This window comes from Heterocephalus glaber, unplaced genomic scaffold (assembly GCF_053883595.1).
Source record: "Heterocephalus glaber isolate CG9 unplaced genomic scaffold, H.glaber_assembly_v1.0 deba00000347, whole genome shotgun sequence".
Taxonomy (NCBI): Eukaryota; Metazoa; Chordata; class Mammalia; order Rodentia; family Bathyergidae; genus Heterocephalus; species Heterocephalus glaber.
The window spans coordinates 32,507,163-32,533,657 of NW_028258143.1; the positions used below are offsets into that span (position 1 = coordinate 32,507,163).

A 26,495-nucleotide genomic window follows, 5' to 3' on the forward strand; every position below is an offset into this window, starting at 1 on the left:
TAAATTCAAAACCCTACAGTATTACAACAGGAAGAACCCACAGTAAACTGTTCCAAGTTCAGAAAATAAAATAGAACAAGATTCAAGCACAGGTTCATGATTCTCCTAAATCTATTCTTTTTCATTATGGAAACAAATTCCCCTTAACTCACATTAAAAGAAAACACACTGATCTTATTTTTACAAATTCACCTTTCACCTGAGTATCATCCTTGGCCTTGTACTCAGTGCTCTTTATGGCCAATTCCACACCGTAGCCAGAGAGGTGAACTGGCTCCTTCCTGGGATTCTGCAAGCAGAGCAATTATTTCACTATCACCACCTAACTTGTTATGCATTACAATGTGCTCAACACGGCTTACAATGTCCCCAGCACTGCATCTAGTAGACATTATCTGGGATTGTGCAATCAAAACATCACTTTTTACAGAAACTATGTATAAAAGAGAGTTTACTAAACACCAACAATTACAGCAGCATGTACCTACTATGAAAATACTCAATTTTTAAAAAATCAATTCAAAGTTTGTTTTTCTCTCTCTAAAAACAATCCTAGTTTTGTTTACATTTTGTATCTTGTCCCAACTGTGGAAATAAGAATTCCCAGGTAGAAGTAAAATCGGGGTTTTTCACAATGGATGCTTGAAAAGGCAAGGGTTCCAAACCATATGAGGAAATAGAGATTGAGAAAAAGAAGGTGCAGAACATAAATAGCAAGTTTGAAAACTGGTGCGGTCTCAAACCTGAAGTGCTCTGTTGGGATTCACCACCATCGTAAATGACGATGGCCTTTCAAAATTTTTAACCTTTAATATTAGCAATGGGCCTGGGGTTCAGAGGGGAACTAGTTTTCAAGAACTGTACTTTGATAAATTCTGTTTCTGCTAATTCAAAGTGTCATTTAAATTTTTTGACTTGTATAGTCTAATATTGACTAAATTTATAATAATTATAAATATTTTAAATGCTAAGTGTTACAAGCTTAATTCCAAAGCAATTCTGCTTGATTTCACCTCTTTTTAGAAATCATTTCCCTCTCACCAAATGAAAGGGTGCCAAAAACAATAAAGAAAGAACAAGAGTTGAAAAGAAACTGAATTCAAGAATCAATTCTGTATTATCATGATTACATTAAATTTATTTATTTTTATTTATTTATTTTTTTTTTTATGGTACTGGGGATCAAACTCAGGATCTTATGCTCCCTACCCAGGCATCCGTTCCACTGAGCTAAATCCCCAGCTCTATTTTTTTATTTTTTAAGGTTTTTTTTTTTTTTTGGTACCGGGGATCGAACTTGGGTCCTTGTGTTTGCGAGGCAGGTGGTGGAACCACTGAGCTAAATCCCCAGCCCTGACTACATTAAATTTAGAAGAGATTATATTAAGGCTCAGGGGTTTAGCTCAGTGGTTCTGCTGCTCGCCTCGAAAGCACAAGGTCCGAAGTTCGATCCCTGGTAGCAAAAAAAAAAAAAAAAAAGGATTTTATATATATAGTTCATTTTGAAACAAAATTAGGCCCCTTTTTTTGTGTGTGTGTGACAGGCTTTCACTGTGTAGTTTAGGTTGGCCCTGAACTCACTATGTAGCCTAGGAAGACCTCAAAGTTGATATGATCTCCTGCCTCAGCCTCTCAAGTGGTAGGATTACAGGCATGGGTCACCAGGTTTGGCAAAATTAGGCCACTTCTTACATATAATTCACATTTCTTCAGAAAGGCAAGCAAGGCAATGGCATTTCAGATCTGATGAAAGTACTGAATTTCTCTAAAAAGTAGTTAAAATAACTAAACTATTTCATAAAGAGGGAAATTATTAGCTGATGTTCTAAGGTCATGCCAGGCAAATTAATATTCAAAACACTTGTAAAATAAGTCAATACTTACAGAAATATAATGTCTGAATACATAGTTGATTTTGCCTGCATTACTTTTTGATACAAGTTGGTGGTGGAAACTGGAAAATTCCTGAAGGCCTATCTCAGAGTAGAAAATCACCACTGTGCTTTCAGGATTAGATGAGGGATACCTGTGATCTCCTTTGAACAATAAAGGTTTGGGTCTGGAAATAAATATTACAATTTTTAAATTTTCAATGTAAAAAAATGTTAAGCACTAAAAAAATCAGACAAAATGTCAAGTATAGCTACGATAATTTAAGATTACAAGTATCTTAATATAAATCGTATTACAGTCTTAAATAGTTTTCACTCAGAACACTGTCATCTGAGTCTTGTTCATGACTGCAAAAACTAAAAGTATACTACATAAATACTAATTATAAAATGCAGACTTGTATTAACAATTGTTACCATTTCCTAGTGAAAGAAAACCAAGGCAAAGGGAGGAGGCTTTGGGGGGAATAGGATAAAATAAAATAAAATTTATTTTTAAAAAAAGAGAGCCAGGAATTTACCCAATCCCTGACACCTAAAAAAAAAATTCTTTTAGGGCCAGGGATTTAGCTCAGCGGCACCGTGCCCGTCTCACAAGCACCAGTTCCTGAGTTCGATCTCCAGTATGGAAAAAAAAAAGAAAACCAAGGCAGAAAAAGAATACATATCCAAATCTCATAGCACTAGACCTGTAGCATTTTTTTACCATATAGAATATGATTATCCTTTTATCTGAAACATAAGTACAAATAATGAACAGAGCAGAGGATGACTTTGAGCATATAAACTGCCAATTACAGTATATCTCTCTCCTCTTCCATTTTTACTACTAGTTGTGCCTGCTAGTTGTTATAACATTTTAGTTTTTCTCATAAACTTTTAAACTTTTCCAAACAAAAGAAAACCAAAAATTCTCTGGGTGGCATCAAGATTTTAATGGATCTTAATGTGTGGCCTACCAATCTCTACTATGATAAACTATCTGATAGAAGGCAAAAATATCCATTATAGCCTTACAATAGCAAAAAATAAAAAGCAAAAGGATTGAAAGGACCTAACAATCGACCAGTAAGTCATTCTTACCTAGGTTTTTATGCATGTGTTAAAAATTCTGAGGTACACCTACATGTGCTAAATGGAATGATGCCTCTTGCAAAAATAAATCTATCTACTTGTATAAATTTAAAACCAAGAACAAAGTATAACAGGATAAATGCCAATATATTGAAAAGTAGTTTCTATCGCTCAGAAAGATGATATTACCACTCTTTTATCAAGACCTGAATTATAGTTGCAATAAAGTTTTGAAGAATTACTATATTTATTTATTTATTTATCTTCACTTTTATTCCCTCAAGCAAGCATATTTAACCATGGCACTATTCTCAAATGTTCACAGCTGGCTGGCACATACACTGTGTTTATTAGCTGCCTGCCTGAAGAAGGGGCACTAATACCATTTGAGGGGCAGAGGACACATACTGAGCAGCTAATGTCCCTGAAGAAGACTTAGACCAACAAATTTCCATTAGCATTTCTCATAACTATAGCACACTGTATTTTTAGCAGCTTTAGAGGGGGTATAAAGGGGTTTCTACTATAGCCAGATAGCAAAAGATACCTATTACAGCTGTCCACCATAAGAAATAAAGGCAAAAACCACCTAACTCATAAAATACCAATTTTATATTTGAATCAGCTTACAATTACCATTCAAATAGGCTTCTTTGAATCTATTAACATCCTGAGAGAACATTATCATTAATATCATTACTTCAGGCATTGGCTTTCATACACACGTATTCCTTGCTAAGCTAATAACAAAGCCTACTTAGACTCGCAGATAAAGTCATTACTAAATTAATGGGAATATCAAATACTCTTTTTATCTCTATTTGAGAGAAAAGGAAAGAAAGTAACTTGTCCCATTTCACAAAACTGGGCCAGGGATATAGCTCAGTGGCAATGTGCCTGCCTGAGAAGCACAAAGTCCTGAGTTTGATCCCCAGTAACAAAAAAAAAAAAAAAAGAAAGAAAAAAAAAAAACCATGTCACAAAACTATTTTTAAGTGGAGCTGAGATCCATATCTAGTCACTCTGAATCCAGAATCTGTACTCTAAACTATTACACCTAGAGACCACAAAATAGATAAGAAAAGTCAGATGAACTTACCACAGAAAAAGGTCACGGAGATGCTTGGCATTTAAATGAAGAAACACACAACCTACCTTCCAGACGCTGTTAATAGAAGAGTCTCCAGGTCATCAAAATCACAAGTCTTCTCTCCATGCACTGAGAAAAATGAATTACATCCTTCTGGTGGAGGCTCATCAGCTGCTATCTGTCATGTAAAACATAATATGTATTTTTTTAGCATTTCTAATCAAATCTGAGATAGAATCATGTATGTTCTAAACATATGATTAAATTATGACAAACCACTACCATTAAAGGCAAAAATTAACATGTACAGAACATCAGGCCAGTGGTCTTCATTATGTTACTGAGTTCCTCCTGCATCACCAGGAGGTAGTTGCTAGGATCACTCCCAACAGAATGTTAAAATTTGATCTCAGAAAATTAGCAAAAGATAGCCAGGGAACACAGGACACAGAAAAAAAAAGAGAGACAAACAGATTTTTTTTTTTTTTTTTTATAAAACACTATCTGGGTTAAACTGGCACTTCACACACACAAATTAATAATGAATGAATGAATGAATGAATGATAATATGCAAACTGACATGAAGCCCTTCACTGAAACAGGAAGAATTACATAGAATCTAAAAACACAGAGCTGAAGGGTCCATGTTGAGCCAGGAGGACCCGGGAACCTCATGACCTGTCCCCAGCCAACACCAATGTCTGCCTGGCCCTGCTCTAAGACAAGACCAGAACCAGAACCATGTGCCCCACCTGCAGCCCTGGGTTCCCCACAACGCAGGTTAATAGAGGTAACAACCAATAGACAGATCTGATCGAAGAGACCTATACCCAGGAGGACAGTTTCACCAGGACTGAAGTGATACTCTCTACCACAGTCCCAGGTGAGAAACAGCCTTAGGAGACAGACTTGGAGAGGATGATAGCTAAATAACAATCCCCTGGGAACTACTGAGAGCCCTGGGCTCAGACCAGGAAGATCACTGGCCTGAATTCTGTGGGTGGCCAAGTTCTTTGGGAGTAATAATGGTGGGGTGGGGGGGATGTCTTGAAGAAGAAGACATTTAGTCTAGTGGTATATTTAAGCTCTGACACTGCAGCGTACATTCACCAAAACCAGTGGTCTGAACTACTGTAGGTCAACATAAGGATGGGCTAATTGTCTTCATGTAAATAACAGTCCGCTTTGTTTTAATTAAAGGCTGTTCATGAGTGGTTCCTAGGATTTTTCAATACCCAGTTGAAATTTGATGCCACTGTTGTCATTCAATGTACTACTATAGCCAAGATAACATATAGAGGGTGGCAATTGGTTTTCTCTCTGTGCCAGTATCTGGATTGCCTAGGAGTCAGAAACAACACTGACTTCTTCTGGAAGAACATGGCATTGGGCCAAAGAATCTGCACAAAAACAAACAAAAAACCAAAAACGTGAGAAGACAAGACCTCCAAAAACTCCCAACTCCCAAAAACTGGTTCAGGGGGCCTAGAGGGGGAGGAAATCATAAGCTACACAGCAGATAGGTCCGAAAGGGTACCAATGGGAAATGAAAAAGTTCAATAAGGTACTTGGCAATTTAAAAAAGATATAACCAAAAAAAAAAAGATATAACCAATCAGATAATGACCCTAATATGAAAAATGCTCAGTGAGTCTAAAGAAGACACTAATAAATAGCTAACAGATCTAAAGAAAGAGATGCAAAACATGAATCCCCAGCATAGAAAAGGAGTTCATAAGAAAGGTCCAAACAGAAATCCAGATTAAAAACATAACTGAAAGTATGGGTAGCAACAGTGACCAAGGTGAGGACAGAGTGTCAGACCTTCAGGACAAGGCTGTGGTCAATGACCAGTTAATGAGAGATACCTTAAAAACAGGGGAACATTGGGCCGGGGATTTAGCTCAGTGGTTTCGCTGCCTGCTGCACAGCGCAAAGACCTGAGTTCAATCCCCAGTACCAAAAAAAAAAAAAAACCAAAAAAAAACCAGGGGAACATGAAAAATGGATCCAACTGCTCCTAGATGACTCAAAGAGGACTAATGTAAGAGTAATTGGAATTAGTGAAAAATCAGAAGCCTGTACAAAGGGCACAAAAAACCTGTTTACACAAGTAATATCAGAAAATTTTCCAGACACAGAAAAAGAATTTAACCTACAGAAGCATATAGAACCCAAATAGCCATGATCAGAGAGAGAAGATAAAAAGACACTCTACACCACATAACAATTAAAATACCAGAGGGCTGGGGATTTAGCTCAATGGTTCCGGCGCCTGCCTCGCAAGCACAAAGTCCAGAGTTCACCCCCAGTACCAAAAAAAAAAAAAAAAAAAAAATTCAAATAAACAATTAAAATACCAGAAATACAACACAAGAATAGAATCTTAAAGGCTGCTGGAGAAAAGCAACAAATCACCTATAAGGAATAACCCATTAGAATCACAAAATATTGCTCAACACAAACCTTAAAAGCAAGGAGAGCAAGAAATGAAGTTTTTCAAGCTTAGAAGAAAACAACTTCCAACTCAGACTGCTATATCCTGCAAAATTATCCTTCAAAACTGGTGGAGAAATAAGATACTTCCATGATAAAGAAAAAATTAAGAAATTCATGACAACCAAACCAACACTCCAAAAAATTCTTGAGGATATCCAAGAAGGAGACAATGAAGCTACTAACAATGTCAAAAAGTCCAATAAAATGAATGCATCAGGTAGGGCTAGCAATCAAGTAGAAGGAAAAGAAAGCAAAAGAGCAACACAAATTAATACAGTGAGTATCTGTCAATTATGACTATCAATGTAAATGGACTCCCCTCACCAATCAAAAGACACACATTAGCAGAATGGATCAAGAAACAAAATCCATGGTATGCTGTATACAAAAAGCACATTTAACACACAAAAAATTCACGACTAAAAATCAAAGGATGAAAAACAAATCCATGCAATGGGAACCTAAAAACAAGTAAGGGTAGCTATCCTGTTTTCAGATAAAGTGAATTTCAAGCCAAAGCTGATAAAAACAGGCAAAGAAGGACATTACATATTGATTAATGGAACTAGTCAACAGGAAGCGATAACAATTACAAACATACATGCGCCAACCCATGGTACACCCAACTTCATAAAACAAACTCTAATGGACATAAAAGATCAGATAAATAGCAATACAATTATAATGGGGAATTTCAATATCCCACTAGCACAAATGGACAAAAACAAAAAAAATCAACAAAGAAATATCAGAGTTGAAACAAACCTTCGAACAAATGGAATAATATACAGAAAGTCATCAACTTACTAACATTTCAGTTGTGAACTTTCACAGATACAGATACAAATGGACCTCAAATTTGTTTTTTGGTTTTTTTTGCTTTGTGTCAAAGGTGTATTGTATATTTGTGTCAAAAGTGTATAAGACTCACCTTGTTGGACTTATGAACGAATTTGACTTATGAATGTTCTCCTGGAACAGAACTTATTCGTAAGTTAGGTGCTTACTGTATAATGTTTCACCCAACAATAACAGAATACACATTCTTTTGGTACTTTCTCCAAAATATACCACATACTAGCTAATAAAGCATGCCTAAGTAAATACTAAAGAATGAAAATATTACCATGCGTATTATCAGATCACAATGCAATGAAACTAGAAATCAACAGCAAAGAAAACATAGAATCTATGCAAACATATGGAAATTAAAACAACATACTTTATTCAAATTAATGGGTCACAGAAGAAATTAGGAAATGCGACACTTCCTGGAATTAAATGATAATGCCATTACAACATACGAAAACTTATGGATACAATGAAAGCAGTCTGAGCCTGGCGTGGTGGTGCACACCTGTACTTTCAGCACTTGGGAGGCAGAGACAGGAGGATCGCTGTGAGTTCAAAGCCAGCTTGGGCTGCATAGTGTTTAAGGCCAGCCCAATCTGTATAGCAACACCTGTCTCAAAAAAAGAGAAGAGAAGAGAAGAGAAGAGAAGAGAAGAGAAGAGAAGAGAAGAGAAGAGAGAAGAGAAGAGAAGAGAAGAGAAGAGAAGAGAGAAGAGAGAAGAGAAGAAAAGCAAGCAAGCAAGCAGTCCTGGGAGGAACACCTGCAGCAGTGAATGTCCACATCAGAAAAATAGAACAATCCAAACCCAAAACTTGTACAAAGAAGAAAACTATAAAGATCTGAGCAAAAATTAATGAAATGGAGACTAAAAAAAATAAAAAGAATCAATGAATCAAAGAACTAGTTCTTTGAAAGAATAACCAAAATAGACAAACCCTTAGCCAATCTTAATGAAAAAAGGAAAAGACACAAATTAATGCAATTAGAAATACATGAGGTGAAATCACAATGGACCTTGCTGAAACCCAGAAAAATTAGTGATTACTTCACAAACATATAGGTCAAACAATTGGGAAATCAGAAGAAATAGAAGGATTCCTAGATACATATAACTTGCTAAAACTGAACCAACACTTAAAAATCTTAAATATTCCAAAAACAGGCAATGAAATTGAAGCAGTAACAAAGAGCAAAACAAACAAAAACTAACTACTAAGAATAGTTCAGAACCTGAAAGATTTACAGCCAATTTCTACAAAAATTTCAAGGAAGATCTAACACCAATATTCCTCAAACATTTTAACAAAATTGAGAAAGAGTACTTCCAAAATCATTCTTGGAAGCTAACATTATCCTGATCCCAAAACAAGACAAGTATCCAACCAAAAAAAGAGAACTATAGGCCAATTTCTCTAATGAATATAGATGCAAAAATCTTTAACAAAATACTGGTAAATGGTAAACAGAATACAACAAATCATCAAAAAGATCATACACCATGACCAAATAGGCTTCATCCCAGGGATGGCAAGGATGGTTCAACACACATAAATTAATAAATGTAATTCATCACATAAACAGAAGCAAAGACAAAAATCACGTGATTGTCTCAATAGATGCAGGAAAAGCCTTTGACAAATTCCAACATCCATTCATTCATGATTTTTTAAAAAAAACCCTAGGCTAGGGATTTAGCTCAGTGGTTCCACTGCCTGCTTCACAAGCACAAGGACTCGAATTCGATCCCTGGTACCAAAAAAATTTTTTTAAAAACCCTAAAGAAAATAGGTATAGAAAGTTTATCTCAACATGATAAAAGCCATTTGTGACCAACCTACGATAACATCATATTAAACGGGGAAAAACTGAAAGCCTTCCCTCTAAAATCAGGAACAAGACAAGGATGTCCATTATCACCACTCCTGTTCAACACAGTCCTCAAAACATTAGCCAGAGTAATCAGGTAAGATAAAGAAATAAAAGGGATATGTGTAGGAAAGGACAAAGTCAAAATACCATTATTTGCAGATGGCGTGACCCTTTACTTAGAAGACCCAAAAAACTCCACCAAAAGACACCTACAATGGATTAACTAAATTCAGCAGTATAACGGGATACAGAATAAAGATACAAAAATCAATAGCATTCCTATACACTAAAAATGATCTCATTGTAAAAGCAATTGGGAAAACAATGCCACTCACAATAGTATAAAAAAATTAAATACCTGAATATTTTACCTAAGAAATAAAATACCTATAAAATGAAACGTACATCATTCTGAAAAAGGAAATTAAGAAAGGTATCAGAAAATGGAAAGATAGTCCATTCCTGGATAGGCAGAACCAACATAATCAAATGGCTATACTTCCAAAACTGATATACAGATTTAACGCAATCCCAATCAAAATACCAATGGCATTTCACACAGAATAACAGAAAGCAATCCAAAAATTTGTATGGAATCATAAGAGACCCAGAGTAGCAAAAGTAATTCTGGGTACTAAAGCAAAGCAGGTGGCATCACAATCCCATACTTGAAGTTATATTATAAAGCTACAGTGATTAAAACAGCAATAATATTGACACAAAAACTGGCGTGTGGATCAATGGGGCAGAATACAAGGAACACAAATAACCTCAGGCACATACACCTATTTGATCTTTGACAAAGAAGCCCAAACATACAATGAAGGGAAGATAGAATCTTTAATAAATGGTGCTGGGAAAACTAGCTATCCAGATGCAGAAAATTAAGTCTAGAGCCATCTATCTCACCATGTACTAAACTAAAATCAAAATGGATATCTAAATGTTAAAACAGAATATCACTTAATCTGCTGGAATATAAAATATGTACAAGTCTTGAAGACATAGGTGTACACAAGAATTTTCTGAACAGACTCTTACTGGCACAAGAAATAATACCAATAGTCTATGGACCAGGGATTTAGCTCAGTGGTTCTGCCGCCTGCCTGGCAAGCACAAGGACCCGAGGTCAATCCCCAGTACCAAAAAGAAAGAAATACTACCAATAATCAACAAATGGGATCATATCAAATTAAAAAGCTTCTGCACAGCACAGGAACCAATCAACAGAGTGAAGAGATAATCTACAGAATGGGGAAAAATTTGCCAGCTATTCTACAGACAGAGGACTAACATCAAGAATATGTAAAGGGCCGGGGATTTAGCTCAGTGGTGCTGCGTCTGCCTCGCAAGCACAAGTTTCTGAGTTGGATCCCGGGTACCAAAAAAAAAAAATGTAAAGAAGCACTTAGGAGGCTGAGGCAGGATTGCCTGAACTACCACACCCTGCTCAAAAAAACCAAAATGGGGCAGGGGATATTTCATTGGATGAAGGGATAAATTTGGTAAGAAGGAGGAATGTGACAGAGAAGAGAGGCTCTAGGGTGCTAAAGAGATGGATTCATTCCAAGGCCCAAGGCATATGTGCTCTGTGGATTCCAACTAAACACCAGAAAAGGTCACTACCAAAAGCAGTCAACTGTAACACACATAGTCCTGCTGGCTACTACAACACAGATAACAAGAAGTGACTGCATTATTTTTACAAACATACAATACTGTGAAAGAAGAGAAGAGTAGAAAATTCAAATACTCAAATCTTGTGCAGATTTGGGCTACAACCCAATAGGTAATTTATTTAACTAATTCCATTTTAACAAACATTAACTCCCTTCTTCAATTGGGCCCATTAAATTTATTAAAGCTGTACAGACTGCAAAATATTTATAAATGACATTTATATCATCTATCATACAAAAGGCTTAGGTAAAATAATACTCAACAGGACGTGAATCACAGCACATAACAGAAATAGAAAATTTCTAATAGTTTGGATATGCTGTAGCTTCACATAAAACTTGGAAATAAATTAAGACTTAAAAAAATACAAAGAACTATGAAGTGCAAAGTAACGTCACTGGATCAAAATTTAGTTTAATCATTTTTATTTCAAGTGTAGTTTTAAAATCATAAATGGGGTTTTAAAATCCAAAGTCAAAACATTTATTCTTCACCACTTTAGAATCTGACAAGCAATTCCAAGCACGCTTCCCAAACCCAGTCTGGTCTGCTACTTTTCATACTTCTCCGTTTGTAGGCTACTGCACTCTCAGTGCGCGGTTCTAGATAAAATAACGCCGTAGTCCATTTCTCAATCTGCTGTAGGCTGAGCAGAGACTCGGGACATGTTCAGGTAGACCCTTTCCAGAACTTTCTCACGTGGTGCGCCTGCTTCTGCAGTCTACAATTTGAACAGCTTTGCTTGTTCCAAAGTTCTTGTCAAAATCCTCACAACCTCTCCGTCCTTAGAGCTTAGAATTGATCATTGTAAAGAAAAGCGTATGTCTTTACGTATATCGGAGGGGTTGTCTTTAAATTGCTTCTTCTTGACTCTGAGGACCCCCGTCGCGCGGAACACATGCCATATCAGTCCGCTGCAGACAGGCAGATCTGTGCATGCCCTACAGAGGTCCTGAGTCCCGCGGAAAATGGACGAATCACCTCACTGCAGACAGGCAGGTCTGCCCACACCCTACCGAGGTCCCCAGTCGCCCAGAACACACGCCATATCAGCCCGCTGCAGACAGGCAGATCTGTGCATGCCCTACTGAGGTCCTGAGTCGCGCAGAAGACGCCAAATCATCCCGCTGCAGACAGGCAGCCACCTGATTCCACACTACAAAGACGCAGAGGACACCAGACCACCAGACCAAGGTACTGAGTCCCACTGTTCCCGGCCCAGAGGTAGGGGCTTCTGAGCCGCAGTCCCACTGCTCCTGGTCCAGAGGAAGGGGTTTCCCAGCCACCATCCCTCCCACCGCTCCCAGCCCAGAGAGAGGGGCTTCTGAGCCACAATCCCACTGCTCCTGGTCCAGAGGAAGGGGTTTCCCGGCCACCATCCCACCCGCTGCTCCCAGCCCACAGGAAAGGGCTTTTGGGTCACCATCCCTACCGCTGCTCCCGGCTCCTGTCCCACCTCACCCAGCTCAGAGGAGGTAATCCGTGCAGGCGCTAACAGGCTCCCCCCGCCCCCCAGTCGAAATGAAAAAACACGTAAATAAGTCTCAAAACCACACTTCCAGATCACCTACAGCAACCCCAAAGGGAAATGAGATGGAACACTCTGATACTCAACCACCTGGACCTACTGAACTGGCAACAAAAGGGGATCTGGAAAAAATGAAATCAGAAATAATTTCTCAGATAACAGGAGAAATTGTGCCCTTAGTGCAAGACATGATTAATAAATCTAGAGAGGAGCTGAGGAACATGATGGAATCCCAACATAAGAAACAAATGGAATCCATAAAACAGAGGCAAATAGATTTCCAGGATTGGAAAAACTCCATTGAAAGTCTACACAGCAGAATGAGCCAATGTGAGGACAGAATTTCAGATATAGAAGATAAGATTGCAATTAGTGACCAGGAAAAGAAAAATTGCTTCAAAATTATAAGGGGACATGAGAAATCAATCCAGCAGCTGCTAGATGATGCAAAAAAGAATAACATAAGACTGACTGGGCTCAATGAAGAAACAGGAGAGAGTGCAGATGACATAAAAAAATCTCTTCACAGAAATAATGGCAGAAAACTTCCCAAGCAGGGGAAAAGAGCTTGACATACAGATAAGTGAGGCATATAGGACTCCAAATAGCCTTGATCAAAAAAAATCTACACATAGGCATATCATTAAGATGCCAGAAACACAACAGAAGAACAAACTTCTCCAAGGACTCAGAGAAAATAAACAAATCACATACAAAGGAAAGCCCATCAGAATCACAACAGACTTCTCAACACAAACCATCAAGGCAACAAGAGCTTGGAGTGACACATTCCAAGCCCTAAAAGAAAACAGCCTCCAGCCCAGATTGATGTACGCTGCAAAACTATCTTTCAAAATGGATGAAGAAATAAGATACTTTCATGACAAAGAGCACCTTAGGAACTTCGTGAATACCAAACCAACACTCCAAAGAATTTTACACAATATCCTAGGAACAGACATTGAGGATCACAACCCCAGGAAGCAAAGCAGAATGAACCCATCTCGCATGACAAGAAATTAAATATAAAGGGGGAGAACCCAACAAAAAGAAAAAGTCATGGCAATGACAAGTCAATATGTTTCAGTTATAACCATCAACGTTAATGGTCTCAATTCACCAATCAAAAGAAATAGACTGGCAGAATGGGTCAAGAAGCAAAATCCAACAATATGCTGCACACAAGAAACACACTAATTCAAAAGGAAACTCATAGACTGAAAGTTAAAGGGTGGAAAACAATACTGCATGCAACAGGAACCCGAAAAAAAGCAGGAGTAGCTATCCTCTTGGCAGATCAAGTAGATTTCAAACCAACACTGATTAAGAGAGATGAAGAAGGACACTACATCCTTGTAAAGGGAAGAATCCAAGAGGAAGAGATGACAATCCTAAATCTCTATGCACCAAACACTAGTGCACCCAACTATATAAAACAAATACTAACGGACATGAAAAGTCATATATGCATTAATACAATTGTAGTGGGGGACCTCAACACCCCACTGTCACAAATAGATAGATCAACTAGACTAAAAATAAGTAATGAAATACTAGAATTCAATCGAACTCTTGAACAAATGAACTTAACAGATGTTTACAGAGTCTTCCACCCCACAAAATCAGAATACACATTCTTCTCAACTGCACATGGGTCATTCTCCAAAATAGACCACATACTCACACAGAGAACATGTTTAAGTAAGTGCAAAGGAAATGAAGTTATCCCCTGTATATTATCAGACCATAGTGCAATGAAATTGGAGATCCATAGCAAAAGAAACTCAAAAAATTTCATAAACACGTGGAAATTGAACAACACACTTCTGAATAACCAATGGGTCACAGAGGAAATTAAAGAAGAAATCAGACAGTTCCTTTGATTAAATGACAATGACAATACAACATATCAGAATCTATGGGACACAATGAAAGCAGTCTTACGAGGGAAATTCATAGCAGTGAATATGCATATTAGGAAAACAGAATGAGCCCAATTAAACAACCTGATGCTGAACCTCAAGCTTCTAGAAAAAGAAGAGCAGGACAACCCCAAAGCTCATACAAGGGAGGAAATTATAAAGATCAGAGGAGAAATCAATGCAATGGAAGACTAAGAGAACGATACAAAAAATCACTGAAGCCAAGAGTTGGTTCTTCAAAAGAAACAACAAAATTGATAAACCTTTAGCCAACCTTATCAGAAAAAGGAAAGAAAAGGCCCAAATCCATGCAATTAGGAATGAAAAGGGTGAAATTACAACAGACCCAGCAGAAATCCAGAGGATCATCAATACCTACTTCCAGAACCTATACGCCAATAAGATAGACAACACAGAAGAAATGGACAGATTCCTAGATACATATGAATTACCAAAGTTGAATGAAGAAGACCTAAAAATTCTGAACAACTCAATATCAACCAATGAAATTGAAAATGTAATTAAACACTTATCAACTAAGAAAAGCCCGGGCCCTGATGGCTTCACTGCTGAATTCTACCAGACATTTAGAGAGGAACTGCTGCCACTACTGTTTAAACTCTTCAATGAAACTGAAAGGGAAGCAATACTCCCAAATTCATTCCTGGAAGCAAGCATCACCTTGATCCCCAAAGCAGAGAAAGACCCAACTGAAAAAGAGAACTATAGGCCAATCTCACTAATGAACATAGATGCAAAAATCCTTAATAAGATACTGGCAAACAGAATGCAGAAGATCATCAAGAAGATCATACACCCTGATCAAATGGGATTCATCCCAGGGATGCAGGGATGGTTCAATATATGAAAATCAATTAATGTAATACACTATATCAACAGAGTCAAGGACAAAAACTGTATGATTATCTCCATAGATGCAAAAAAAGCATTTGACAAAATCCAACATGCATTTATGATAAAAACCCTACAAAAAATTGGAATAGATGGTCTCTACCTCAAACTGATAGAAGCCACCTATGAAAAACCAACAGCCAATATCATACTAAATGGTCAAAAACTGAAATCCTTCACACTAAAATCAGGAACAAGACAAGGATGTCCACTATCACCACTCTTGTTCAATATAGTTCTGGAAACATTAGCCACGGCAATTAGACAAGAGAAAGAAATAAAAGGAATAAAGATAGGTAAGGAAGAAGTCAAATTGTCATTATTTGCAGATGACATGATACTCTATATAAAAGACCCCAAGAACTCCACCAAAAGTCTTCTAGACTTAATAACCAAATTCAGTCAAGTAGCTGGGTACAAGGTCAACACACAAAAATCAATAGCATTCCTCTACACCAATGACAGACTCACTGAGAGAGAAATAGGGCCAATAATTCCTTTCACAATAGCATCCAAAAACTGAAATACCTAGGAATCAACCTAACAAAAGAAATCAAAGACCTCTTCTCTGAAAACTATGGCACTCTGAAAAGAGAGATTGAAGATGATATCAGAAAATGGAAAGACATCCCCTGCTCCTGGGTAGGAAGGATTAATATAGTGAAAATGGCCATACTTCCAAAACTGCTATATAGATTTAATGCAATTCCAATTGAGATCCCAGCAGCATACTTCATGGATCTTGAGAAAACAATCCAAAAATTCATTTGGACCAAGAAGAGACCCAGAATAGCAAAAGCAATTCTAGGTAACAGAGACATGGCAGGGGGTATCACAATCCCCAACCTGCAACTATACTACAAAGTTACTGTGATAAAAACAGCATGGGACTGGCAAAGAAACAGACTTGAGGACCAGTGGAACAGATTAAAAGATGCAGAAACAACGCCAGACACACTCAGCCATCTCCTCTTCGATAAAGGAGCCAAACACCCTCACTGGAGGAAAGATAGCCTCTTTAATAAATGGTGCTGGAAAAATTGGGCTTCAACTTGCCAAAGATTAAAACTAGACCTATATCTCTCACCATGCACTAAACTAAAATCAAAATGGATTAAAGATCTAAATATTAAAACAGAAACTCTGAACCAGTTGGAACAGAGGTTAGGTAGAACCCTTGAAGACATCGGTGTAGGAAAAGATTTTATGAACAAAACCTCAGTTGCCCATGAACTAGCACAAACAATCAACAAATGGGATCTCTTCTTATTAAAAAGCTTCTGCACAGCAAGAGAAACCACCAGCAGTGTGAAGAGACAACCCACAATGTGGGAAAAAATCTTCACCTGCTCTTCCTCAGACTAAGGTCTACTATCTCGAATCTATAAAGAACTTAAAAAGATCAGACTTCCCAAATTTAAAGACCCAGTCCAAAAATGGGCATCTGAAATGAACAGACATTTCTCAGACAAGGAAGTAGAAATAGCAAATAAATACATGAAAAAATGTTCAACATCACTGGTCATTCGAGAGATGCAAATGAAAACAATGCTGAGATTCCACCTCACTCCAGAAAGAAAGGCTGCTATCATGAAATCAACCAGTAACAAATGCTGGCAGGGCTGTGGGGAAAGAGGAACCCTGCTCCACTGCTGGTGGGAGTGTAGACTGGTGCAAGCACTGTGGAAATCAGTATGGAGATACCTCAAAGAACTAGGACTGGAAGTCCCATTTGACCCTGCTATTCCACTGCTGGGGATCTTCCCCAAAGAATTAGAAGAATCATACCACAGTGATCTATGTACGCCCATGTTCATAGCAGCACAGTTTGTAATAGCTAAAACTTGGAAACACCCCAAATCCCCATCAACTGGAGACTGGATCAAGAAAATGTGGTTTTTTTATAAAATGGAGTACTACTCAGCCATAAAGAATGATAAATTAGAGACATTTATAGCTAAGTGGATGCACATTGAGGCAATACTCTTAAGTAAAATAAATAGGACACACATGTGTACATACGGAATAGTTTCTCTGGTGTGAGAAACTGAAAGTGTAAATAAGGACTAAATGTATAATAGGCCATGTGAAATAGGAAGAAAAGGGGCAAAGGGGAAGGAAGTGGGAGGGCTAGGGGAAAGGATAGAAGGGAATGGGATTAGTATGAGAACATGGAAAAAAAGGAACAAAATCTTTGTAAATAGGGAGGACTGGAGGGGTTGAAGGGAGGGCTGGGCAAGGGTGAAAAATAAGAACCAAGAGAGACTATGTAAAGGTGCAAATTTCCGATGATGAATGTCATTATACTGTATACCTAAAATGTACTGGTGATTAGAATGAATAATTGATAATGTAAAATAGGAAGAAAGGTCCAAAGGGGTAGGGGTAGTGGGAGGGGCAGGGGAAAGAAAAGAAGCGAAAGGAAAAAATGATGAGAAATGGAAAAAATGGAAATAAAGTCTTTCTAAATAGGGAAGGGTGGAGGGCGTGAAGGGAGGGCTAGGAATGGGGAAAAAATAAGAACTAAGATGCATTACATAAAGGTATAATTCCCAATGAGAAATGTAATTGTGTTGTATACCTACAATGTACCCATAAAAGAATTTAATAGAAAAAAACCCCACAAAAAACAAAAAAGATTCCTACCAAAAAACACAGATAATAACACAAATTTTCTTTTCAATAAATAACTGAATTTAAGAAAAAAATAAATAAATAAATTGGTTCTTCTTAACATTCCCCACAATGGGAAAATAACCAAATCGAGCCCTCTACATGGCTGGAGCAGAGCAAGTAGGGAGGATTTGAATTCTATCCCCAATTCAAGTTGTGGTTTGCTCCTTAAAGCTGTAAAGTCGAAGTGCTGTGAAGTCGAAAGGCTGGTTCTTTAGGTACCAAGGATCAAACTCGGGTCCTTGCACTTGCGCAGCAAGCGGCGAAACCACTGAGCTAAATCCCCGGCTGAAAGGCTGGTTTTAATGTGAATAGTGAAGTATAGTCTATTGTGACAAAGGCTGAAGAATGCCTGTCTCTGAGCAGATGTTTAATATTAATGAACAGTGCCAAATACACTGTGCATATCAATAATTTAGTCTTTGAATATATATTAATCAGCTCCAGGTCCCTCCTGTGTGACGGAACCATGCATAGAATCAGTTCGATCCTTGTGATGTTTTGTATGACTGTAGACTTTGGCAACATGTAAATAATTGTACAGCAAATTTTTATGATTATGGAATCACATTTATTAAATTTTATTATTGAAAGTTGAAACTTAAAATGTATGAACAAAAACCAATAAAAGAGGGCTGAGGATTTAGCTCAGTGGTTCTGGAGCCTGCCTTGCAAGTGAAAGGTCCCAAGTTCAATCCCCGGTACCGAGAAAAAAAAAAGGATGTCATAAATAAAGCTGCTAAAGCATTCCTATTCATATCTTTAAAAAAAAAAAAAATCCAATAAAAGAATATACTCTTTTCATGGTCTGTAAAAAAAAAAAGAAGTGACTGCAGCGGATTTAGCTCAGTGGTGCCGCTGCCTGCCTTGCAAGTGCAAGGTCCCGAGTTCGATCTCTGGTACCAAAAAAACCAAAAAAACAAAAAGAAGTGACAGATTTGTTGTTGTTATTTTCTTTGTTGATTTATTTTGAAGGAGTCAAAAAGTAAGTACAAACTCAAGGAAGATGTCTGGCAGCTAGGGGACCACCAATGGTACTGGGGAAGCCAGTTCACCAGTGGTCACATAGTGCTTCCATAATTCATCTACCCTCAGAATCCCTGCTCCACAGGTACCAAGAGTTGTAAACACAAATGCCTTCAGGGTAAGGTAAGTAATGAAAGGAGTGAAGCAGGTTGGGAGAGGACTGTATTGAATTGGGAGAACTGTCTCAAATTCCAGGTGGTTATTGCCTTTGGGAAATATGAGATAATGTTTCCATACTTGCCAGTCGTTTGAGAGAAGCTGGCAAATATATAAGACCTCCTAAATTTAAAAACATTAACAACTAATTTCAATGTCAAGAGAAAATAGAACTGTACAGGCCTGCGGGGATAAAAGATGGCAGCCTTTGTAGATGATTGAAAACTGAGACTAAAGATGAAAGGAGATGTAGATAAACACTTAATTCTGGTTCGTAGTTTCTCAAGGGGGTAAAGTTAAGCATTCTGAAGCCACTGTATGTACAGATACAAAAGCAGGAGAGGGTAACTTTGTAAGAGAAGAGTGACCTTAGCCAAGTTGTCATGGTCAACATCAGCAGTCTAAATCATGGTGACAGTTATGTATGCACTCTCTTTGTGTCTGTGTGTGTATGGTGCTGGCTTGCACAAGCCAGGCAAGTGCTCTGGCAAGCCACATCCCCAGCCCATGTACTCCTGATTATGATATGATGAGAATTAATCCATTTCTGTGGTCATCCTTACAAAAACTCTGAAGAGCATATCAGATAAACCCAAACTTAGTGATGTGCTGAATAATGCCTAACTGGACTCAAACCTATAAATATCATCAAAAACAGGACAGTTAGAAATTATCAGAGACCAGAGGAGGCGAAGATAATAATGACCAAATGTAGTGTCTTGGATGGGATTCTGGAACCAAAAAAGGAAGAAACACTGATGAAATTGGGAAAAAGACTGCAGTTTAGTAATAGAAAAGAATATATGAAGAACTCAAAAAAATTAGACGCCTCAAAATTAAAAACCCAATCAAAATACAGTCAACAAAAATTACAAAACACTTCTTAGAAGTAGTATAAATAGCAAATAAATACATTAAATATTCCACATCATTGTTGGCCAACAGGAAAATGCAAATTAAAACTATACTGAGATACCACCTTACCCCAGAAAAAATGGCTATCATCAAAAATCTAATAACAAATGCTAGCAGGGATGTAGGGAAAAAGGAACTCTTCTGCATTACTAGTGGGAATGTAAACTAGTACAACCACCATGGAAATCAGTGTGGAGATCCCTCAGAAAAAAAAAATAAAAATTCCATTTGACCCAGTCATCATCCTTCTAGATATCTTCCCAAAAGAGTTAAAATCATCATATTACAGGGATACATGCATATCCATGTTTATAGCAGTACAAATTCATAATAGCTAGGTCTTAGAAACAGCTGTATGTTTATCAGTAGATGAATGGATAAGGAAAGTTGGTATTTATGTACAAAGGAGTACTATGCTGCCATAAAGAAAAACTTGAGGCAAATGTTATGGCTTGACCTAGATGTCCCCTCAAAGGCTCATAATGCAGTCATAGGTTGGACCTTTGGGAGGTGACTGGATCTAGGTGTGTGATGCTGGATTAGGATGTGTGATAACTAAATTGGTTTAGCATAGTTCTGGGTGTGGATAATGGAAGGCCCAATCCTGGGTTTATATCCTAGATAGAATATAAAGAGAAAGATAGAAGGCAAGCGTATTTTTTCTTACCTCCTGCCTGCTCTGGCCATGGACTGTTTAGCCCCTGTGATGCCCCTCTGCCATACTACCTTGCTTTTGGAGCCAGCTGACTATGGACTGAAACCTTTACAAACTGAGCTAAAATAACCTCTCCTCCTTTAACTTTGGGTATTGTACATTTTGTCTCAGCAATAAGAAAAGACAAATTAAGACAAATGTTAAGTGAAGTAAGTCAGACACAAGCTCAAATATCATATGGTTTCTCTTATATGAGAAATATAGATATAAATATATATATATCACCCAAAAAATGTATATACACTTCAGCAGTTTGCCATACTAATAAATGTCTGTGGCTAATGGCCATCAGTCTGAACACCTCTTGTAATTGTAGAGGCCAAAAGTAACTTGTATTAATCTCATGATGGCTCAATAAATTTAATATTAAAGTATTTATACAAGTTTTTCTTTTCCTGATGTGTACATTTTTTTTGGCAGACTCTGTATATACAAAGAGCAAAATAGAAGAAATATAAATAGGAAGTAGGGAGAAGTTCAAATACTTCCCCAAGTTACATATTTCATTATTTCAAAAATATTTTGATATATGCTAATCTGTTTCATTTATACTACTAGTTTATCTTAGATTGTTGAAAAGAAAGATTTGTGTCATTATCTGTTTCTTTTTGTAAGGATCTTTTTGGTTTATGTCTTGTACTCTGAATGACTACTTTGAAGATGACACACAATGTGTTAACTATTGTTATTCTCTTATTAAGAAACTTTGTTTTATTTTTTCATAAAATAAGTAAAAAAATAAAACAGTGCTGAGGATTTAATTCAGTGGTAGAGTGCTTACCTAATATGCAGGACTCCCAATCCCCAGTACCACAGAAAAAAGTAACTATAAAAATATATGAAAAAGAAAACAGGTGGAAAGGTAAAGGCTGAAGGAGAGATGAGTTTGTGTGGAGTAAGAGACATCAATGCCAAAGGATAAGGAGACAAGTTCCTATGACTTGTATCTAGTGTTCCCCAAAGCCTGAGTGATTGCAGGTGGGGCTTTTGGGAGGTGCCTGCTTGCTGCTTTCCGCCTGCTGCACCATGGACTGTGTGATGCTCCTCTGCCGTGCCACCTTGCCTTGGAGCTGGTCAAGTATGGATTCTACAAATTGTGAGCAGAAATAAACCTTTCCTCCTTTAACTTTGGGTGTCAAGTATTTTGTCTCAGCTATGAGAAGGTAACTCGGATACAAGTCAATCTACAAATTTAAAGAGAGCCATTTCTAGAAAAGTATGAGAGAGGAAAAGAAAAAGGATATAATGACAAACACTAGTATATATATTAGTACTATTTATTTAACAGTGTCATATTAAGATGTCCTTTTCTATGTATGACATACAAATAAGAAAAAGATGGGACTAAATGAAAAGCTTACTATGAAACATTAAAATTTTTCACTATGTCCTATTTTTGGTAAGTTATCATAAAACGTACAAACAAAAAATACTTTAATAAACCCTAATGTTCCCATTGCCCAAATTCAGTAATTATCCACTTAGAATCAATCCCATTCCATCCATCTTGCCACTACACTAAATGGGCCATTTTGATTTTTTGTTTGTTTGTTTGTTTTTGGTACCTGAGATTGAATTCAGGTCCTTGTGCCTGCGAGGCACGTGGCAGAACTACTGAGCTAAATCCCCAGCCAATGGGCCACATTGACACAGATCCCAAAAAACTGATTTCATTTGTAATACTGTAGTATGTATTAACATTAAAGAGATAGTATGTTTTAAAAATATAACATTATTGCTAGGCCTGGTGCTGCACACCTGGGAGGCTGAGGCAGGAGGATCGCCATGAGTTGAGACCAGTCTGGGGAGCACCACCAAGCTATAGTGTAGTAAATTATGACTTTATAAAGAAAAATTTCTGTAGGTCTCTAGACGAAAAAGGAAATGTAAGGTCAGAGATAAAGCATTTGCCTAACACATATAAGGCCCTACCACCGCCAAAAAAAAAAAAAAAAAAGTACAACAAACTTTCAAGGGAAAAAAATGAGATTACTATCACTTACATTATCTGCAGGAAGACTTTATGCTGAAAGGAGCTTAAATATGTTTAAGATAGTCAAGGAAAGAAATATGCATTAAGGTTTTATATGCAGACTTTTGAATTTAAAGGGCACATAGAAACTAGTACATAAATCTGCAAAAGCTGAGGAAATATTGTTTCCATGAGTCCCTTCTCAGGAATCTACCAGTAAGCAACATCAGAAAAGCCAAGTGAGCTGGACATGGTGCACACCTATAATTCCAGCACTCTGGGAGATTGAAGCATAAGAATCACCAGTTCAAGCCCAGCACAAACAAGTTATTGACTAGCAAAACCCTGTCTAAAAATAGAAAAGGGATGTAGGTGTAGCTTAGTGTGAAGGTCCTGGGCTCAATCCCCAGTACCAAAAACAGGACAGAAGGGAAGGGGGAAGGAAGAGGTGGCAGAGGAAGAAAGAGATAATAGTGGGGAGATGGGCAGGTGGGGGGAGAGAGCACTTGAGAGAGAAAGAGAAAGGCAGGTCAACTGACTAGAGATATTAATGTAAAGACTAGTGGTGAGCAAAAAGGATATAAATTATTTCTAGAACTAGGATGAAATGAGGTTGATAAAGCTGAGACAGTATAAAACATGTATGTTCTGTTTAGGTTCTGTTCATTTTTTTAAAGAGGAAAAGGAGGAGGGCTGGGGATTTAGCTCAGTGGTTCCGCCTCCTGCCTTGCAAGCACAAGGACCTGAGTTCGATCCCTGGTACCAAAAAAAAAAGAGGAAAAGGAAGAATAGGGATCACTAGGGTGAAAGAAAAACTTTTAACTTTTCAATAAATGCCAGTAATATGAGTGCTGTAAATGACACTGCTGTATATAAACTGTGAATAAGGCAAATGAGTAATCATGAGATAATCTAATTATAACTTAGATCCTTAAGAACAAGGGTTCTCCACATACAAGAAAGAGATATAGACATTACACAGTAGTCCTGAATCTAAATTGAAAATATCAGTGTGAGATCACAGTCTATCATCTTTACACAGCATTATATATATTTTGTCTTAAGATACAGACATAGTTATTGCCGATCTCTGCCCACTTAAAAGGCCTAAAAACAATGACCAACTCATTAGCAATGAATATCCCTAGTGACTAGATTGTATTTTTAAAATACCATTCCCTAGGAGCTGGCGGTATGTATAGCTCAGTAGTAGAGCACATGCATAAGCCCTTGGGTACCATTTCTAGCACCAAAATCAAAACCAAAATCATTCCCTTAACCCCAACACACACACACACACACACACACACACACACACACACACACACACACACACACACACATAGAGAAATAGCTGATTGCAAATCTAGAGCCAGAGATTTACAGAATGATCCTGAAACTTCTTAACATACCAAATAGTAAGTACACAATCAAAGAATGGTAAGATGGCATCAAAAGAACTTAGTGGAGGACTCTCTTCCTAATTTCCAAACTGATTACCAAGTTACAGCAATCACTGTGGTACTAAAAGTAAAGACATACATATAGAACAATGGAATAGGAGTCCAGAAATAAACACTTATATATGAGATAAAATGATTTTTGACAAGGTTGCCAACTTGATTCAATGGGGAAAAGGCTGTCTTTTCAACAAACTGTACTGGGGAAAACAGATATTCATGTGCAAAAGAGTGAAGTCGGATCCTTATTTTATACCATATGCAATAATTAATTCAAAGTGGATCAGAGACATAAACAAGAGCTAAAACTACATACTCTCAGAGGAAAACCTAGGAAGAAATTTTGGAAGCCTTGGATTTGGCAATGATTTCTTGGATGTGACATCAAAAGGCAATAAAAGAATGAAATAAGATAAATTGGACTTTAAAAACTCTTCTACATCAATGGATACTATCAAATCAACAGAGTAAAATGGCAACCCACTCATGGAATGGGAAAAAATATTTGAAAATTACATATCTGAAAAATTTCATAAGGACTAACACCCGGAATATATAAAGAATTCCTACAACTTAACAAAAACCAACCAACTCAACTTAAAAATGTACATAGGCATTGAATAGACATTTCTCCAAAGAAGATGTACAAATGACCGCTAGGTATATAAAAAGATCTCTACAACAATAATCATTAAGGAGAAGTTGGGCATGGGGGCGCACACCTGTAATCCCAGCACTTGGGAGGCTGAGAGGCAGGAAGACCACGGCGCATTTGAAGCCACCCTGGGCTACATAGTGAGTTCAACACCAGTCTGAAGTACATAGTGAGACCCTGTTTAAAAAAAAAAAAAAAATTGGGCCAGGGATTTAGCTCAGTGGTGCCACCGCCTGCCTCGAAAGCGCAAGATCCCGAAAGTTCAATCCCCAGTACCAAAAAGAAAACAAAAATTACAGAAATGTAAATCAAAATTACAGGCCAGGGATTTAGCTCAATGGTTTTGCCACCTGCTGCGCAAGCACAAGGACTGGAGTTCCATCCCCGGTACCAAAAAAAAAAATCTTAATGAGATACTATGTCACACCTATCAGAATGGTCAATATTAAAAATCAGGAAATAACAAATGCTGGGGAAGATGTGAAGAAATTAGAACCCTTGTGTATTACTACTGGGGATTTAAGGCACACCTAGAAAGGAGCTCGCTGCGTGGGCCCGGAGCTTGCTGGCCGGCCCGCACCATATATGAATCTGCACTGCACAGGCACCAAGGGCCCATAAAGGCCATGGTTAGAAGATAGAGAAGAAGTGAGCAACAGAGACAGGGTCTGTCTGAAGGTCTTCAATGAAAGTTGAAGCCTACTGGGAAAGTGAAGAAAATCTTTGCAATTAAAGGGCACACTGGACCACCATGGTTGGTAAATTGGTGGGATTAGCACCTCCCATAGAAACCCCGGCTCACTAAGGGATAAGGACAGCTGGATCCTGCAGTAGAACCTTGCAGAGTTCAATCCTGCAAGAAGTCAGGGACCTCAACTTGGGCCTTGCAACCAGAAATCAGCCTGAATCTAAATGAACTAAAGCTGGTTTGCTGAGACTTAGATCTGCCTACTGCTGCCCACATTGTCTACCAGGACAACAGAGACATACCCTGAGGGAGGCCCTTTATATATATATATATATATATATATATATATATATATATAAAAAATATATTTTTTTTCCTCTTTTTTCTTTTCTCTTTTTCTCTCTCTCCCTTCTTGTTCTGCATTTCTCTCCCTCTTTGTTCCTGCTCCTGTCCTATTTCGGATTGTTTTCTCTCTCTTCCCTTCTCTCGACTGTCACTATTCTTATAGGAAGATGAATAGTTTCTAGCTTCCCTATGGCTGTTAGTTTATTCTGTTCTTGTCAGTGTTCCTTCACCCTGTCTTTTCTTCTTGTCTTCAACGGTCTCCCAAAATTTGCGTGATCTTCCTGTGTCCTCTAGCCTCATTTCTAACCTTTTCCTCTCCTTCTATCTCTCTATCCCTCCCTCCCCAACCTCTTCTAAATCCTTATTCCAAAGGGTAAATTTGCTATATTGAAGAGTTTATTTACTACAAACATTTTTTGGCCTGGTCCTCGACTTTGATCTAGCTCACACGGTTAAAGGTAACAGATTAATAATTGCTACCACATACTGTCATTTTCTAAGTTGTGTTTGATGCTATTGTTGTTGCTGATTGTAGCAACTGGGCTAAGGTGTCGTGATTGATCTAATCAG

General features: G+C 37.7%; 1 protein-coding gene across 6 annotated transcripts in view; it reads right to left on the reverse strand.

Moving 5' to 3' along the window:
• Uggt1 (UDP-glucose glycoprotein glucosyltransferase 1) overlaps positions 1–26,495 on the reverse strand; it is a 134,826-nt gene that overhangs the window by 91,866 nt on the left and 16,465 nt on the right. For 5 of the 6 annotated variants that reach the window (XM_087198852.1, XM_087198844.1, XM_087198859.1 and 2 more), the window contains 3 exons: positions 4,122–4,234; positions 1,885–2,059; positions 193–289 (listed from right to left, as the gene is read on the reverse strand). In XM_087198852.1, the coding sequence (XP_087054978.1) occupies positions 193–289; positions 1,885–2,059; positions 4,122–4,234 (385 nt within the window). Of the gene's footprint in view, positions 1–192; positions 290–1,884; positions 2,060–4,121; positions 4,235–26,495 lie in introns of those variants that run through there. The other variant, XM_087198863.1, reaches the window with a different exon arrangement.